The sequence below is a fragment of the Macaca mulatta genome, chromosome 15, assembly GCF_049350105.2.
Source record: "Macaca mulatta isolate MMU2019108-1 chromosome 15, T2T-MMU8v2.0, whole genome shotgun sequence".
Lineage (NCBI taxonomy): Eukaryota > Metazoa > Chordata > Mammalia > Primates > Cercopithecidae > Macaca > Macaca mulatta.
Genome location: NC_133420.1, coordinates 121,381,906 through 121,398,678, shown reverse-complemented (window position 1 = coordinate 121,398,678; position 16,773 = coordinate 121,381,906). Strand labels below are relative to the sequence as shown.

Here is a 16,773-nt window from a genome sequence, read left to right as displayed (position 1 = left end):
TCTCTTCCTGTTGGGTGGTGCAATGCAAGGATATGGCCCTGGGGCTTGCAGAAATGTTTCTTGCCTTATAGCTGTGAAAGAGAAAGGGCAGACAGAGAAGAGTGTAGCTGGGAAATGGAGCAGGAGAAAGAGAGAAAACTATTGGCACATCATCTAACCTGTAGGTTTCCTAGCTCGATCAAAGCTCCATCTCCCGCTTGGTGTCCCAGTTGTGGAAGTCAACACATCCTTTCTCCGTTTTTCTGTCTCTTTTTTCTTTTTGTTGCAAGCTATTTTGGGTCAGAGTTTCATCTCTAGCAATGGAAATTGCCTGAAAATATGCTACAACATTGTGTTGTCGTGAAAACTAAAAGAGATAACTTGTGCAAGATCCTTGACATCAATGAATATTTTATTTCCAGCTCCCTAGATTTCAGGGTTTTTTCCCCCACATACATAGCAACTTCCACAGCATCTTTTACTCAAGATGAGGCCCTTCCCTCTTCTCACTGCACTTAAGAGCACCTATCACAGACTTTTGCTTATAAGAGATACTAAATAAACATGTATGAAAGCTCCATGAACTTTGCTAAATTCTTATATTTTTATAATTTTTTTGACAGAGTCTCACTCTGCTACCCAGGCTGGAGCGCAGTGGCACAATCTCGGCTCACTGCAAGCTCCGCCTCTCGGGTTCACGCCATTCTCCTGCCTCAGCCTCCTGAGTACCTGGGACTACAGGTGACCACGACCACACCAGGCTAATTTTTTGTATTTTTAATAGAGACGGGGTTTCACCGTGTTAGCCAGGATGGTCTCAATCTCCTGACCTTGTGATCCCCTCACCTCGGCCTCCCGAAGTGCTGAGATTACAGAAATTTTGCTAAATTATTTACACAGATTATCTAATTCTTTCTTCAACGCAGCCTGTGAAGTGGGTACTATTATTGTCTCCATTTAATAGATGAAGAAACTGAGTAAGAGGAGATTAAGTTGTACGCCCAAGGCCACATAGGCTGGAAGTTGTAGAGTTGAGATTTGAACTAAGGTCTCTCTGCTTCTAGAGTCCCTGTGGCTAGTTTTGTTCTTTAAAGTTCCAGAGACCTGAAGTGAGTACATATCAACCCGGAAAACCACTTCCAGGAGTAAGCATACAATTTTTTCAGACTCGGTGATGTGTTTTCACAGTTCAAAACACAGACTAACAACTTTGCATTAGTTCGGCAAATAAGAAGAATGTCATTGTAATCTCAGCAAAAAGAGAAAACTGTGGTGCCTTGAGTCCTCCTTGTGATCACTTATGCAGGCCACTCCTCACAGGATGAAGCAGTTTGCAGGCAGAGTCTGCCATTAAAGGGGTCGTGACTACCTCTGGGAATACACTCTGGTCCAGAGCACACCAGGCTCCAGGAATTGTGACCTTCTTTTATCTGGATACAGGAAAGAGAAATGATCCTTGAGGTCCAGGGTGCATATTGGAGTGGTGGAATAGGAGCTAGGGGGAGAGAAGTTATCATCCTTCTTGTGGGTGTTAAAGAAATAACCAAATTAGAATGACAGTGACATGTATATTTCACATTCCTCAGCCATTTTCATGGCGTTATTGGGAAATGTTCCTGGGAATTAGATTTTCTTATATATTTGTCAAGCCCTGGGAGTGTTATTTGAAAGCGTGCTATTTCTTTATGTAATTTAATACTTTTGTCCTTGGAAAATGTCTGAGATATTGCTGACCAGGGATGTTATTAGTATACAGCTGATAACACTGTTTTTGTTTTACTCTGATACATCTTGATAGCAAGCCAAATTAACACGACATTCTGCACCTGATGATCTACCATCTAACTTTCCTAGATAAATTCTGAGAAATAAAAATAAAGTTCTAAGTCCCCTAATTAACTGAATGGACTCCCTCTTTGCCCAAGGAGCCCCAGAGAAGCCTTAAAAACTGAGTTCCCAGCCACGCCGGGCACATGCAGGTGGGACACGCCTTGTTATACCACCTCCCTCACTGCCATCGATCTTCCTTCTCCAAGAGTTAGACAGAAACCAGCTCTTTTAAAAGACTCGCTTCACCTTGAAAGGCATTCCTTCCTGATAAAAGACCATCGGCCATAGACTGGCTATGGCAGGTATTCACAGGCCGTACACAACATGCCTCTGTGTCCTTGCTTTCACTTTATGACACACAGAGTGAAATTATAATGCAATTAAATGTAAGTCTTGGCCAGGCGCAGTGGCTCACGCCTGTAATCCCAGCACTTTGGGAGGCCGAGGCGGGTGGATCACGAGGTCAGGAGTTCAGGACCAGCCTGGCCAAGATGGTGAAACCCCATCTATATGAAAAATACAAAAACTTAGCCAGATGTTGTGGCGGGCACCTGTAATCCCAGCTACTCGGGAGGCTGAGGCAGAGAGTTGCTTGAATCCATGAGGCGGGGATTGCAGTGAACTGAGATCGTGCCACTGCATGCCAGCCTGGGCAAGTGAGACTCTTATCTCAAAAAAAAAAAATACATATATATATATATATATATATGTCTCCACCCCAAATGAATGTAAGATGTATGTAACATGGATGTTTGCTTGCTATGAATGTGTGCACCCCCTTCATAATTATTCCTAGCTCTTCCTATAACTATTGAATATGTATACTTAGCCAGCCCATTCAGCACAAATTTCTGTCTCACCTTTCCCTCCCTTAAAGTGCCTGCTTTTGGTTTCTTCCAGAAGCTATGCTTCCCAGCCTGCACAGTGGGCAGCCTGCTGGCTGCAAGCCTTTGTAAGAGATAATACTCTCCTCTCCAAATTTATGAATCTCATGATTCTTCAGTTGACAGTTACCCAAGCCATATACTTCTTAGTTGATGAATATTTCTTAAGTGAAGAGCCGCTGAACTTTAATACAAAATTCACATATTTATTTATCTTTAAAACGCTGTGTAATTGGCTGGGTGTGGTGGCTCACGCCTGTAATCCCAGCACTTTGGGAGGCTGAGGCAGGCGGATCACCTGAGGTCGAGAGTTCGAGACCAGCCCGACCAACAGGGAGAAATCCCGTCTCTACTAAAAATACAAAATTAGCTGGGTGTGGTAGTGCATGCCTGTAATCCCAGCTATTCGGGAGGCTAAGACAGGAGAATCGCTTGAACCCAGGAGGTGGAGGTTGCAGTGAGCCAAGATTGAGCCATTGCACTCCAGCCTGGACAACAAAAGTGAAACTCCATCTCAAAACAAACAAACAAACAAACAAAAAAACACAGTATAATCTATTCTACAGCACATTTCTATGATGATCAAAAGTGGAAGCCCAATATGGAGAAACAGAGACATACCTGCAAAGATTTTTGTATACAGTTTTTTCAAGATCTCAGCTTTCCAGTATAAAACATACATACTTTATGTGGACAAACCAATGGGAAATTGTCCTTACATCTCTCTGCCAACTGCATCTTCTTCCAACATCTATTATGTATGCAATGTCTACTGAGCATTATGCAGGCCTAAGCCCTGGGGGTGCAAGACAGTTAAGGTCTCTATTTTGCAGAAGCAAACAGTTTAGCAGGCAGATAGGCAATTAACAGTTAACTGATAAGTATGTGATATGTAAAGGAATGTTTAATAAGAGCCTTTTCTTTTGAAACCGGACACAGTCGCAGCTACTGGTTATTATACCGAGGCTTTGACTAGAATAACATTATTAGGTGAAGCTCCAGCAAAGTCAACTTGAAAAGAGTCTCTATGGCCAAGTGTAAAAAGTAAAGTAGAGGAAGTAGCAGTAAGACCAATTTGGAATAAATAGTAACTTCTCTTAGAAGCAAAATTTATTCAAAGTCCTGTGCTAATCTTAAATATCTGCTAGCCGTAATAAAAAAATCAATATACTTTATGTTCTTAGCTCCCACAATTTAGCCTAAATATTTGTCCTGGCATGGTTATACTGGTCCAAGCAAGCATTAGGTCATAGCCTGTTCCTCTTCATTATTTGAAGGTGTTTTTACCTTTCTCAGCATTCCACAAGTTAATTCCTCCTTCCTTTGTTCTCCTCTACCTTTGCCTCTTTTAAAAAGTTCTAAGTTGCTAGCCAATAGGGACAAATACAGAATGTGAGGTCCCGTTCCAGTCAATGGAAACTGGACACAGCAGTAGGGTGGACGCGTCTGGTTATAAATGACCCTGTCTCCTTTGTTGGGTGTACTCTCGTGGCAACACTGCTGGTGAGTGTACCCTTTCTGCAGGAAGTAAAAATGACCTTACTAAATAAATTCAATTTATGTTCAAGTGCTTTTTCTTTATGGCACCAAAGAACAAGCATTTGAAACACAACTAATTCCTGCTGCACTTTATGTGAATAATCAAGTCAAGTGTAATAAGCCAAAAACTTATTTTGCACACAAATTGCTCTTACTGTAATTTCTCTTTAGTAGAAAAGGAGGGCTAGAGAAACAGAGAAAAATTGTTTCAAAGGAAAACTGTAACACCTGTTACTGAATTCCAGCCCTGACTTTTGTTTTAGAGTGCAGATCAAATCATGACATTTCTTCCTACAATAATCCTCTAAAGAGTACCAGCTTATAATTTTTTTCATGTTTTTAGTTGGTGCCCTAATGAAATAGGTTCCTTTTTCTGTTCTGACACACAGATTCTCTTGTGATTAGCAAGTTATTAATGTTATTTATCTCATGTAGTTTTACTTCTGAGAAAATCAGAATCATATATCCATAAGACTAGAGGTGATTTGACAAAGCCTGTGAATCTCCCTCATTTGGAATCCCGCCGGGCCCCATCTGTTTTTCATTGCAAATGCCCTGCTGCTATAACTATACAAGCACCCTCCCTCTAGGCCCAGGGACTATCACGTAAGAGGTCAGTGTGTGAGATTGCAAGGGCCAGTTCTGTGGGATAGAATTAGTTTAGACCCTCCAAATCACAGATACCTAAATAGCTAGTAAAATAAGAGACTTTGCCTCCTGGGTTATTATGTATGCGACACCCTTTTATCCATCCCAACCATAAAGAATTTCCTGCTTCCCATAGAATTAAAAGAAAATTACTGAGAGGTTATAAAGATACCTTGTGACAAAGCTTGCTGGGTGTAATATGGCCAGTTATGAGATTTATGCATATATATATATATTATTTATTTGTTTATTTATTTTTGAGACAGAGTCTTGCTCTGTCGCTCAGGCTGGAGTGCAATGGCACAATCTCGGTTCACTGCAACCTCTGCCTCCCGGGTTCAAGTGATTTTTCTGCCTCAGCCTCCCAAGTAGCTGGGATTACAGGCATGTGCCACCATGCTCAGCTAATTTTTGTATTTTTTGTAGAGACCAGGTTTCACCATGTTGGTCAGGCTGGTCTTGAACTCCTGACCTCATGATCTGCCTGCCTCGGCCTCCTAAAGTGCTGGGATTACAGGCGTGAGTGGCCGGCCTATATATGTATATTTTTAATGTTTATTATCAGCCACCTTGGGACAAATTAGTAAAAGACTGCAAAAATCATTGAGGCACAACAAAAGTCTCTAACTTCCTTAGCTTAAAAAGCTTTAACAGTGCTTATATTTTGTATAGTTAATTGCAATAAGTCTGTAACTAAAACCAAGATCACAGTAGCTCAGCATGTAGAATTGAAAGGTAGATAAGTCAATTTTGTAAACTTGCCTTTGGCTTTTAGTTTGTAGGCTCTTTATTACCGAAAAAAATGTTTTAAGGACTAATGAATGCCTGTCTACATCCATCCCTGTCTGGCCTAGAACATTTAAATTGGCTATACATCTTTTGGCCCTAAGTCCCTTGGCCATAGGGGTCCCACTGAGGGACAGGAGGGACCCAGAGCAGGCAGCCATACCGCTTTGACTATGCTATGGGACACAGTGAAAGTTCGGTGACCACTGATGTTGCTTCTGGCAAATCTTGGCCAGAAGAGGAGAATGTAAAACAAATACAAAATTCTAAGCCCCCAATCAGGACCCCTTCTCTCAGCCAAGAGCATTCTAAAGTTAACCTGAAAAACTAGTTTAGTCCATGATGGAAGTGGGGGTTTGGTGGGAGGAGGGCTTCGAACCTGTCTCACAGCTGACCAGAATTAACATCAACAGAGAGACCCGAAGACTGGTAGACTCTTTAAGACTGAGAAGAAATACTTACAATCTGTTCTCTTTGAAGCCTGCTACCTGGAGGCTTCATCTACATGGTAAACTTTAACATTTGCAACCCCTTATCATAACCCAGATTTCTTTCTATTGATTCCAGGTCTTAAGATATTAACTCCCTCAACCATTTGCCAATCAGAAAATCTTTGGATCTGCTCATGACCTGGAAGTCCCTGCTTTCCAGACTGAACCAATGTACATCTTAAACGTATTGATTAATGTCTTAGATCTCACTAAATGTATAAAACCACCTTGGGCACAGTTCTCAGGATCTCCTGAGGGCTGTGTCATGGGCCATTGGTTGCCCATATTTAGCTCAGAATAAATCTATTTAAATATTTTACAGAGTTTGACTCTTTTTGTTTACATTGGGTAACCATCACCATGATCAAGACATAGAGAATTCCCATCATCTAAGAAATTGTCCCCTTACAGCCAGTCCCCAATCCTCTAGAGCCTATTAAAAAATACACACACACACAAACACACACACACAACTTAGCCGAGTGTGGTGGCATGCACCTGTAGTCCCAGCTACTTGGGAGGCTGAGGTGGGAGAATCCCCTGAACGGGAGGCAGAGGTTGCAGTGAACCGAGACCACGCCATTGCACTCCAGTCTGGCTGACAGTGAGACTCTGTCTCAAAAAAAAAAAAAAAAGAAATTGATTTCTATCATCTTAGATTGGTTTTCTCTATTCTTGAACTTTATTTAAATGAGATCCTTACATTTATTTATGTACTTTTTTTTTTTACATCTCCCAAGGCTCTGTCATTCACATTTGTGTACTCTTGTGTGTCTAGTTTCATCTGCTCAACCTCATAGTTTCAAGATTCAACCATGTTGTTTATTTATTTTTTGCAGATTGTGGTAACTGTGACTTATGATAAGAAATACACTGTATTTGGTCTTGTCCCTGTTTTCTGGCATACAGCTCCTATCTGCCTTGGAATCTCCAAAATGGTAAGTGCCTTTTTGTATGCTAAGGAGATGACTGATGGGTGAGGGGGAGCTCCTAGATAGCCTCAGGATGGGGCTGGTTGCCATGGGAACCAATCACGTGATTAGCAGCTTGGCACCCTCAGCCCCAAGTGGATCTCTGGGGAGAAGTGAGGGGCTGAAGGCTGAGTTGATCACCAAGGGCCCATACATTAATCGATTATGCCTATGTAATGAAACATTCACAAAAACCCCAAAAGTCAAGACTTGGAGAGTTTCTGAATGATGAACCATGGAGTGTGGTGCCCCAGGAATGGCATGGAAGTGCTGTGCTTCTTCTCACATACCTTGCACTATGCATCTCTTCCATCTGATTATTTATCTGTATCCTTTCTAGTATCCTCTATAATAAATGGGTAAATGTGAGTAAAGTGTTCCCCTGAGTTCCGTCAGCTGTCCTAGCAAATTATCAAACCTGAGGAGGGGTTTGTGGGAATCCTGATTGATTGATTGATTGATTGATTTATGAGATGGAGTCTTGCTCTGTTACCAGGCTGGAGTGCAGTGGCGTGATCTTGGCTCACTGCAACCTCCACCTCCTGGGTTCAAGCGATTCTCCTTCGACAGCCTCCCAAGCAGCTGGGAGTACAGGCTCGCACCACCACGCCCAGCTAATTTTTTTTGTGTGTATATTTTAGTAGAGACAGGGTTTCACCATGTTGGCCAGGATGGTCTCCGTCTCCTGACCTCGTGATCTGCCTGCCTTAGCCTCCTACAGTGCTGGGATTACAGGCATGAGCCACTGCACCTGGCTGAGAATCCTGATTTATAACTGGTTGGCTTAAGTGCAGGTCGTAACCTGGGGCTTGGGTCTGGCATCTAAAGGGGGAAGAGTTTTATGAGACTAAGCCCTCAACTTGTGTGATCTGATGCTATCTCCAGGTAGATAGTATCAGATTTGAACTGAATGGAAGGACACCCTGCTGTCCTTTGATGACCAGAAGTGTTTTGTATTGAGTATAGTAGGAGAAAAACAGTTTGCTTGTTTTTTCTACTGTAATCATACAGAGATATATATTTATTTGTTTGTTCTTCTGTTGATGGATATTTGAGCTATGTCTAGTTTCTTTTTTTTTTTTTTTTTTTTTTTTTGCTTTTTTGAATAGGGCTGCTATGAATATTCTTGTATGAGTCTTTTTTGTGGACTTACATTTTAATTCCTCTTGGATAAGTTCCTACAATCTAAGAGTAGAATTCCTGAGTCATGGAGCAGATGGCTGTCTGGGAAAATGCCAAGAAGGTTCCAAAGGGGTTGTATCATTTTGCGTATGAGATTTGTGCAGTGTATGATAGCTCCAGTTGCTTCACATCCTTGCCAACACTTGATGTTATCTGACTATCTCTTATTTTTTATAAAGTGTTTGTCCAATATTTTGCCCATAAAAAATTAGATTGTCTTTCGATTATTAATTTGTAGAACTGTAAAAGATATATTCTGAATTGAAGTCCTTTGCCAGATATATATTTGGCAAATATTTTCTCCTAGTCTATTGCTGCCTTTTTCATTTTCTTATCATTGTCTTGTGATAAGCATAAGTTAATTTTGGTTAAGTGAAATTGAACAATTTTCCTATTTTTAGATGAGTGCTGTTTTTTACCAGCCTAGGAATACTTTGCCTACCACATTAGATATTCTCTTATTCTTTTGAGAAATTTTATTGCTTTTATGTGTAATAGAACTCTGATGCATCTTAAACTAATTTTTGTATATAGTGTAAAATAGGAAGTGAGTTATTAATTTTCTACACAAATGTCCAGTTGTTTCGGCACAATTTCTTGAAAGGACTTTCCTTTTCCCTTTTCATTGCTTTGATGCTTCTGTCAAAAATCTCTTAATTGTATACATGTGGGTCTACTTCTGGACTTCCTATTCTGTTTAATGATCTATTTATCCTTATACCAATACCATACTGTCTTGATTACTGTACTACATTAAGACTTAAAATTAGGTATTTATTTCCCCATTTTACTTTTTAAGACTGTTTGGGTTATTGTAGGTCTTTTTCATTTCCATATAAATATTTAAAAATTAGCTTGTTAATTTCTACAAACAAGCCCTCTTTGGATTTTTGTTGGTATTGTATTGAATATATAGGTAAACTTGGGGAGAAATGATACCTTAACAATAGTGACTCTTTCAATCTATGAACGTAGTATAACTCTCCATTAATTTAGGTCCTTTTTAATTTCTTTTAGCAATGTTTTATAGTTGTCAGTGTACAGATCTTACACACCTTATTTACTTATTTCTAAGTATTTTATATTATTATAAAATGGTATGTGGCTTTTTGTAAATTTCATTTACCATTTTTATTGATATTATATAAGTATGCAGTTGAAATTTATAGATTTACTTCATATCCTGAGACCTTAGTAAGTTCACTTGTGTGTTATAGTGGTTTCTTTGTAAATTCCTTAGTTTTTTTATGTAAAGAGTCATGTCGTCTGCAAATGGAGGAAGTTTCTTTTCCTTTTCCACCTTTATATTTTTTATTTAATTATTTATTTTTCTTGCCTTATAGCAATGGCTAGAACTTCCAGTACAACCTTGAGTAGAACTGGTGGATGTGAACATTCCTACCTCCTTTCTCATCTTAGGGAAAAGTGTTCATGTCACCATCAGTATGACACCAGCTATAAGTTTTCTATAGATGCTCCTTATTGGGTTGATAAAGTGTCCTATTTCCTTATTGTTAAGTATAATTTCTCCAAGAGTCTTTGAGATCTCTTTTCAGTTGAGGGATTTTTAAAATGCCAATAAATTCAAAAAGCATTATTTCACAAACAGTGCTAATTATGTTCTGTTCTCTAAGCATCAACTCATTTAAATCTGAAATAAGGTCAGGGTGCTGTTCTTTACATTTTCTGGTAGAGGAAACTGAGGCACAGGTTGGCAGAGAAGGTTCTCAAGATCAGACATCTAGAAAGTGGCACAGCCAGATGGTCTGGCTCCTGAGATCATAGGCTAGGCTGCTCCTATAACCTTACACTTGTGGTTACTGTAAATCGCTTCTGCCATCACTTGACCATCTGAAAGTAGCAGATGCTACTGAAAAACACCTTCTTTTGGGGGTGGAGAGGGGATGACTGCTGAGTGTTTTAGTAGGAGTACATTTCTACAGCATAGTTATAGCATCCTGCATTGCAGAAATGTAAGTTGACCTAAACTACATATTCATACATGTGATTTCTCTTTTATTTCCTCAGAATATTAAAAAAATGAGGATACTGATTTTATTCCTCAAAACAAGTTTAAGTTTTATTTTTAGTTAGAAGCTACCTCCATGGCTTTCCATAAAATATGTATTTTCCTTAACTCAAGAGATAAGAAAGCAACTGTCTTCATGACCCAAAGCAGTATCTTTTCAAATGTTTTATTTGGCAAGATAAACATATTTAGTTTTTGTAATCTCTACAGTGTATGTTCTTTGTGCTTTTCCAGTATAATACTATATGTCTTATATACAGCAACAAAAATTGGCATGCATATTTTTATATGTGTCAATATATGTATGTGAATGTATACATATATTCTGTCCATATATGTATTTTGTTTAGGTGTGAAATAGTAACAATGGCTGCTATTTCCTCAGTGTCCACTTTGTGTAGGCAACCCGGGGCTTTATATTTACTGTCTTTAAGTCTTAAGAAAATTTTGCAAAATAGGTATTGTCACTGCCATGATCCAATGATAATTTGGAGACAGGAAAGATTAATCACTCCATTGAAGGAATACAGACAGTAAGTAGTCAAGCTGGGGTTATTTCTGGAATTCCAATCCAAACCCATTAGTGGTGGCGATTTGAATGATTCTTGCGCAATGGTCCTGGTGCTGTGTGGCTATTCAGAAGGAAGGACACAGGAAGGACAAACGCTAGTGTTGAGGCAATGTGTGGGCAACCCTTGCTAGCACATGTGTTGTTTGGTGGCATGAGGTTCTCAATTAACATGAACCGCACCTGCTCAAGCTTGTTTACTGGAGGCACAGCTCACTCAGCGGGATCTAATGGGAATGCCCTCATTTGGTTTTGGTCACAGTCCTGAGAGTGTGACAAACCACATAAAAGGGGAACCAGGCCTCCCACCAGGTGCCCAAGGGTGTTGCAGACCAGGGCCACCTCTTTTCTTTTCTTCGATGTGAGTGCTGAGAAGACTTGCTTAGCATGTGCTGCTCAAAAAATACTTGGGAGCGAATGAATAGAAAAATGGACAAATGGACTTTTCTGTGGTTCAGTCATTAATAGCCCCTGCCCTCGAGCCTACCGCCCCAGCCCACCTGCTCGTGTTGTATGGAATTTCCTCCTCACTCTGACAGTTGCATTGGCTTTACATGGCCTTTCGGGAATAGCACCTGCGCTACCCTCCAGGTGAACTGCTCTGTGGGGGGCAAATGTGAGCAGAGTGTGAGGCTCAGCCCACAGGGAACATTTCCTTGTGTGGGGCGGTGGGGTAGGCCAGGCTTAGCGTCCGGGACACATGTCCACTGAGATGGGTTGTGACTAGGGGATGGAGCTAAAGATGCTCATGAAAGCCCAAGACCTGCCTTGGGGAGGGTGGGAGGCTTGGCCTGGGATGACTCCCCTCCTTATCCCTAGGCAGACAGGTGACTTTGGGTCCCTATGTCAAGCCCTGAGAGTTTTCAGTTTCTGCATCTGCAAGAAGGAAGTTGGAACAATAATAACGAACGTTTGTTAGAACACGAAGTGTCACATACGCTGCTTACAACTTTATGTGCATTGTGCTCTTTAATCTTTGGATAAGTGACCCCGGGGATTATCACATCTCACATATGAGAAACTGAAGCTTAGAGGGGTTCACAACTTGCCCAAGATGGCACAGCTGGTACCAGCAGAGCAGGGTCCAACCTGAGCCTGACTCCAAACCCAGGCTGCCTGTGTGACCTTCACCATCCCGATAGTTCCAAGTGCACTTCTGACCTCTTACTTTTGTCCCTGGAGAGTGAGAGACTTTGCAGCTGTAACAACCTCACTTCACCTTTTATGCAAATCTCATGTATAATTTCATAAACTTTATTTTTGAAAAAAGTTAATTCCCCAGAGGCCTTCCCTAGCTGACTTGGCCTCAGATGGCCAGCAGAGGGCAATGTAGTCTCAGGGAGGTGCCCTCCCTTCCCCTGGGCTGGGAACTGTGAAAATCTAACCACCGCTAGCAAAAACCAGTCTCAGCTGGAAAGGGCCTAATCTTGGAGAAGATGTTGGAGAATACATAGCAATAGATTCAGATGAAATCCTGTCTCAGTAGGCACACTTAGAATATTGTTCCTTGGATGGCATTAGAAAGGGAACCTTTTTTTTTTTTCTTTGTAATATAGAGTTCTCATTTTATTCCATGCATGAAAAGAAATGATAAAGGTTTTGTGCTTTTTCTCATCTCTATTAATAGAAGTTATTAACATGCTTATAATAGAAACCATTTCACCTTCACTGGAACTGATGATAATGCTTCATGATAGCACAGTGGTGCCCTGTTGCCAAGTATTAGATATGGTCCAATGTCTCAAAAATTACCAATCGAAAGGATTTGTGAGTATCACGGGTTGTTTTTAAGATCTTTATAATTATTATTTTTAGACTTGGTATCTTTTATATCCGTACACTGCTAGGATTAAAATCTGAAAGTCGGATTGCCCTAATAAACTAGTAGGAGCTCCTTGGGTGACAAAGCCACTCTGACAGTGACTTCATTGGTCGCTCATTGGCCACATACCCTCGCCTGGTTCTCTGAGGCCCAGTGCAGGATGTGATGAACACTAGTTTTTATTTTCTTTGCAATAGTTCACTTAATTCTTGGTGCATTGTAGTGAATAAATTATTGTCAACACCTTTTGAGCACCCAGCATGCCAGAGCATTTATAAACAAAGACAATTGACAGAAGATGTAGAATACAAACGTTTGAGCGCTTAAGGGCGAGTGCTTCTTAAGTGCTTTATCTGTATGACCGTGTTAAGTCCTCACAACAATAGGTATTATCGTCAACCCCATTTGACAGATGGGAAATCTCACCCAGAGGTGCTATGGAACTTGCGCAAGATCACAGAGCTGTGAGAGCAGAGCAGGGAGGCAGCCCCGGATGGGTGGATTTCAAAGCCTGCACTCTCCATTCCCACTCCTTCCTGCTTCTCAGTGTCACCAAGAGCAAATCTCATGAGCTCTAGAGCATCCTGGCAACCTTCTGGGAGGGATGCTCTTTACCTTGATCTATCTATGTTGGGTTCCAGAATCTTCTCCCTAAATGTAAATGTAACCAGAACTGTTGGTAACTCACTCACACCCCTGTGGTCTGTGGATTCTATCTGAGTTTCAACTTCTTCTTTGCCTGAAGACATTCTCCTAAGCCTCAGGAGGTCTCTCTGCCCACGTCCGGGGTGGTTTGAGTGCTGGGGAATTAATAGCCCTGGCAGCCCTCCACCAATGACTGACAGGCTGGTGTCTGAATGTCCCGGCTCCCTCGTCCCTCAGGAAGATGCACAGGTGGTTCTGCAGTTTTCTTGTGCTCCAGTGGCTCATAACTGGGCTGCCTTCCCTTCCTGGTCTCACCTTCCCCTTCTGGTTCCATGTCCCTACTCCCTTGCTGGGGTATCATGCACCTGCCAAATACATTCTTTCTACTGGGATCTCAGATCTGCGTCTGCTTCTGAAAAAGCAAAGGTAGAAGGGATGCAAGTGTCCACATTTAAAAGTAACTTGGGACTTCCTGAAGATATCCAAGGATTTTTTGGGAAAGACCAAATTTACATTCTGAAATGAGAGCTGGCATCGGTTTAATGAACATACTAATTAAAAAGCTCCCCTTGGCAGCGAGTTGGTGCTTCCTTCCTGTCATGATGGTTTAGGGAGTGGGGTCTGGGTCACCTCTTCTCGTGACCTGAGTGCTTTGTGATCACTTACATGGCTTGTGCACTTCCCTCTTCAGTGCCTGGTTCTGGATCCTGGTAGCACCTTCATCTGTGCTTGTGGCCAAGAATGGGCATTGCTGCTACAGTCATGGCCCTGCCCTGCACACATGGATCTACCTTCTCTTCTTTGTGGCCTACCTTCCTGGCTCAGGGAGGCCGCCTCTGCTTGGATTCCAGGTGGAAAATGGATGCTCCCCTTGAAGACTGCTTTTCTGTGTAGCAGAGAGCACATTATTTATACTAATAGTAAATCCATGGATTCTGTCTTCTAATGACAGGTTGGTTATTTACTATGTGCCAGGCATTATTAGAAGTTCTTTGCTTATATTAATTCAATTATCATAAAACTCTGTGAAGTATGTGCTATTATTTTCTTCAGTTTACAGATAAACTAAGGGACAGAGAATTCAAACCACTTGGCCAAAGCTATACAGTGAGTAAATGATACTATCTTGTGGCAGATACAGATTTGTAATGGACGAAACCAAAATATTTCACCTCCAAATATCCTTCTTCGACATATTTTGAGGTGGCTGTTCAGAGGGCCTGCAAACAGAGGTAGCCGTGCAAAGCTGTCCTTTGCAGGGAGATTTGCGTCTGTACAGAATCAGCATGGTGCAGCCAGGTTTTCTTTGAGGCTCACCCTTGTCCAGATCAAGAAAATATTAACAGAGTCTGACACCTTAAATTTCTGAAATAAACATTTACCATCTATTCTCTCTGAGGACTGCTACCTATAAGCTTTCACCTGTATAATAAGACCACATTTGCAAGCCAGACCTCCTCTTCTTTTCCTGCCGTAACCTGCCTTGACATCATAACTTGATTTACTGCCACAACCAGTTTTTGGGTGTACTCCAAGCCCACATTTTTTTTGTAACCCTAAGCTGTGTATAGGCTGGATGTGGTGACTCCTGCCTGTAATCCCAGCACTTTGGGAGGCCAAGGCAGGAGGATCACTTGAGGTCAGAAGTTCAAGTTCAAGGCAACATAGTGAGACCCCCCATCTCTACAAAAAATGAAAATAATTAGTCAGGCATGGGGGCACAGACCTGTAGTTCCAGCTACTCAGGAGGCTGAGGTGGGATTGCTTGAAGGACTGCCTGAGCCCAGGAGTTTGAGGCTACAGTAAACCATGATCCTGCCATTGTACTACAGCCTGGGCAAGAGAGTGAGACCTGTATCAAAGAAGGCTTAAAAAAGATAGTGTAAATGTGTCAACCACCTTACCATTTCTTGGAGATCTTCGTAAGATTCCTATGCACATTAATAAATATGTGTGCCTTTTTTCCAATTGGTCTGTCTCTTGTCAGTTGATTTTCGGTGACCCTTCCAAGGACAAAGAGGAAGTTTCCCCTTTGTGGGTTCCTGTGGCACCCATAGGAATGACTGTCCCTTGCTACCTTCTGCTTCACAGTTTCAAATGACTGGCCACTCGCCAAAAGGCAGAAGAGGTTCATGAGTTCCTCTTTTCCTCATTTGCACTTGACCTCTTTCTCGTAACACACATCCAGCCATGTCTTCTACATATTTTTCCCCCAGTAAAACATCTGTGCCTCATAGTTGTAAAAAATCAAATCAAATAGTAAAAATGTTTTAAAAATACATCTCAGGGCTGGTTCCCTTAGAGGCTGCTGCTGTGCAACACTGAAGGACGTGCATGAAGGTGTGAGAGAGCGATGTGGCATCTGTCCCATGGTCCGCATGGTTTATACGCTTGGTTTGCCAGAAAGCGTCTCAGGTCAGCACAGATGCAGAATTTCTGGTTCAGTGCAGTTGGCTGAGCACTTGTGCTTAACGTCCCACCCACAAGAGACCCCACTGAAAATGATTTCGAAAGAGGGAACAAAATGTCACTGCAGACACCACTGGAAGTGAGGTAGCAGGTGGGATTTCACTTTGGGCCAGACTGAAGACTGGTTGAAACAGGGAAGAGGCATGCTCACCAGCACCGTGATGGTTTACCATTGCTGTGCCAATACCTGGAAGTTACCACTTCTGTTCTAGAAATTTCTGAGTAACCCACCCCTTAACTTGCATGTAATTAAAAGTATGTATAAATATAACTGGAGAACAGCCTCTGAGCTGCTACACAAACACACTGCCTTTGAGGTATCCTGACTCTGCAGGGGCAGTCACAGAGCTGTAACACTGTTGCCTCAATAAAGCCATTTTTTTTTCTACCACCAGCTGATTCTTGAATCCTTTCCTGAGTGAAGCCAAGAACTTTCCCAGGCTAAGCCCCAGTTTTGGGGCTGGCTTGCCCTGCATCAAATGGCATTCCTAGCTGCTCTCCCAGAAGGTCTATGCCCTCCCTGGAGCCTCCTCAGTGCCCCCGTTCTGAGGAGGGTCCTGCCGGTTTTCTAACAAAGGGTTCCATCCCAAGGTCATCAGGCACCTCTCCCCCTTATCCTGCTAGCTCCAGCCTATACCTCTTACTGCTCAAAAGAGTAGGTCCAACCAATACCTCCAGAAGTGGACCCCATATCAGCTCCTAAAAGTCAAACCTGTGTCCATTGCAGGAAGTAGCTGATGAAAATTGGGGAACACTTAGAGTACATGTGCTATTTTCTGTCTGAGTTGGCTTTATTTAACAAAGAAAATGTGGCTAGTTTTCAGAGAATCCAGAAAAGTTCATAGAGGAGTTTTTTAAGTTGACCATGTTCTTCAACTTAACTTGTCATGACTTGCAAGTATTATCATCTACTTGCTGTGCTGTGGAAGA

The 16,773-nt window shown here is 41.8% G+C and overlaps 1 protein-coding gene across 1 annotated transcript in view; it reads left to right on the top strand.

The window, feature by feature from the left end:
- Positions 1-16,773, top strand: part of LOC106993834 (uncharacterized) — a 79,802-nt gene that overhangs the window by 24,647 nt on the left and 38,382 nt on the right. The window contains exon 4 of the mRNA XM_077966428.1: positions 6,997-7,095. Coding sequence (XP_077822554.1) covers positions 6,997-7,095 — 99 coding nt within the window. The remainder of the gene's footprint in view (positions 1-6,996; positions 7,096-16,773) is intronic.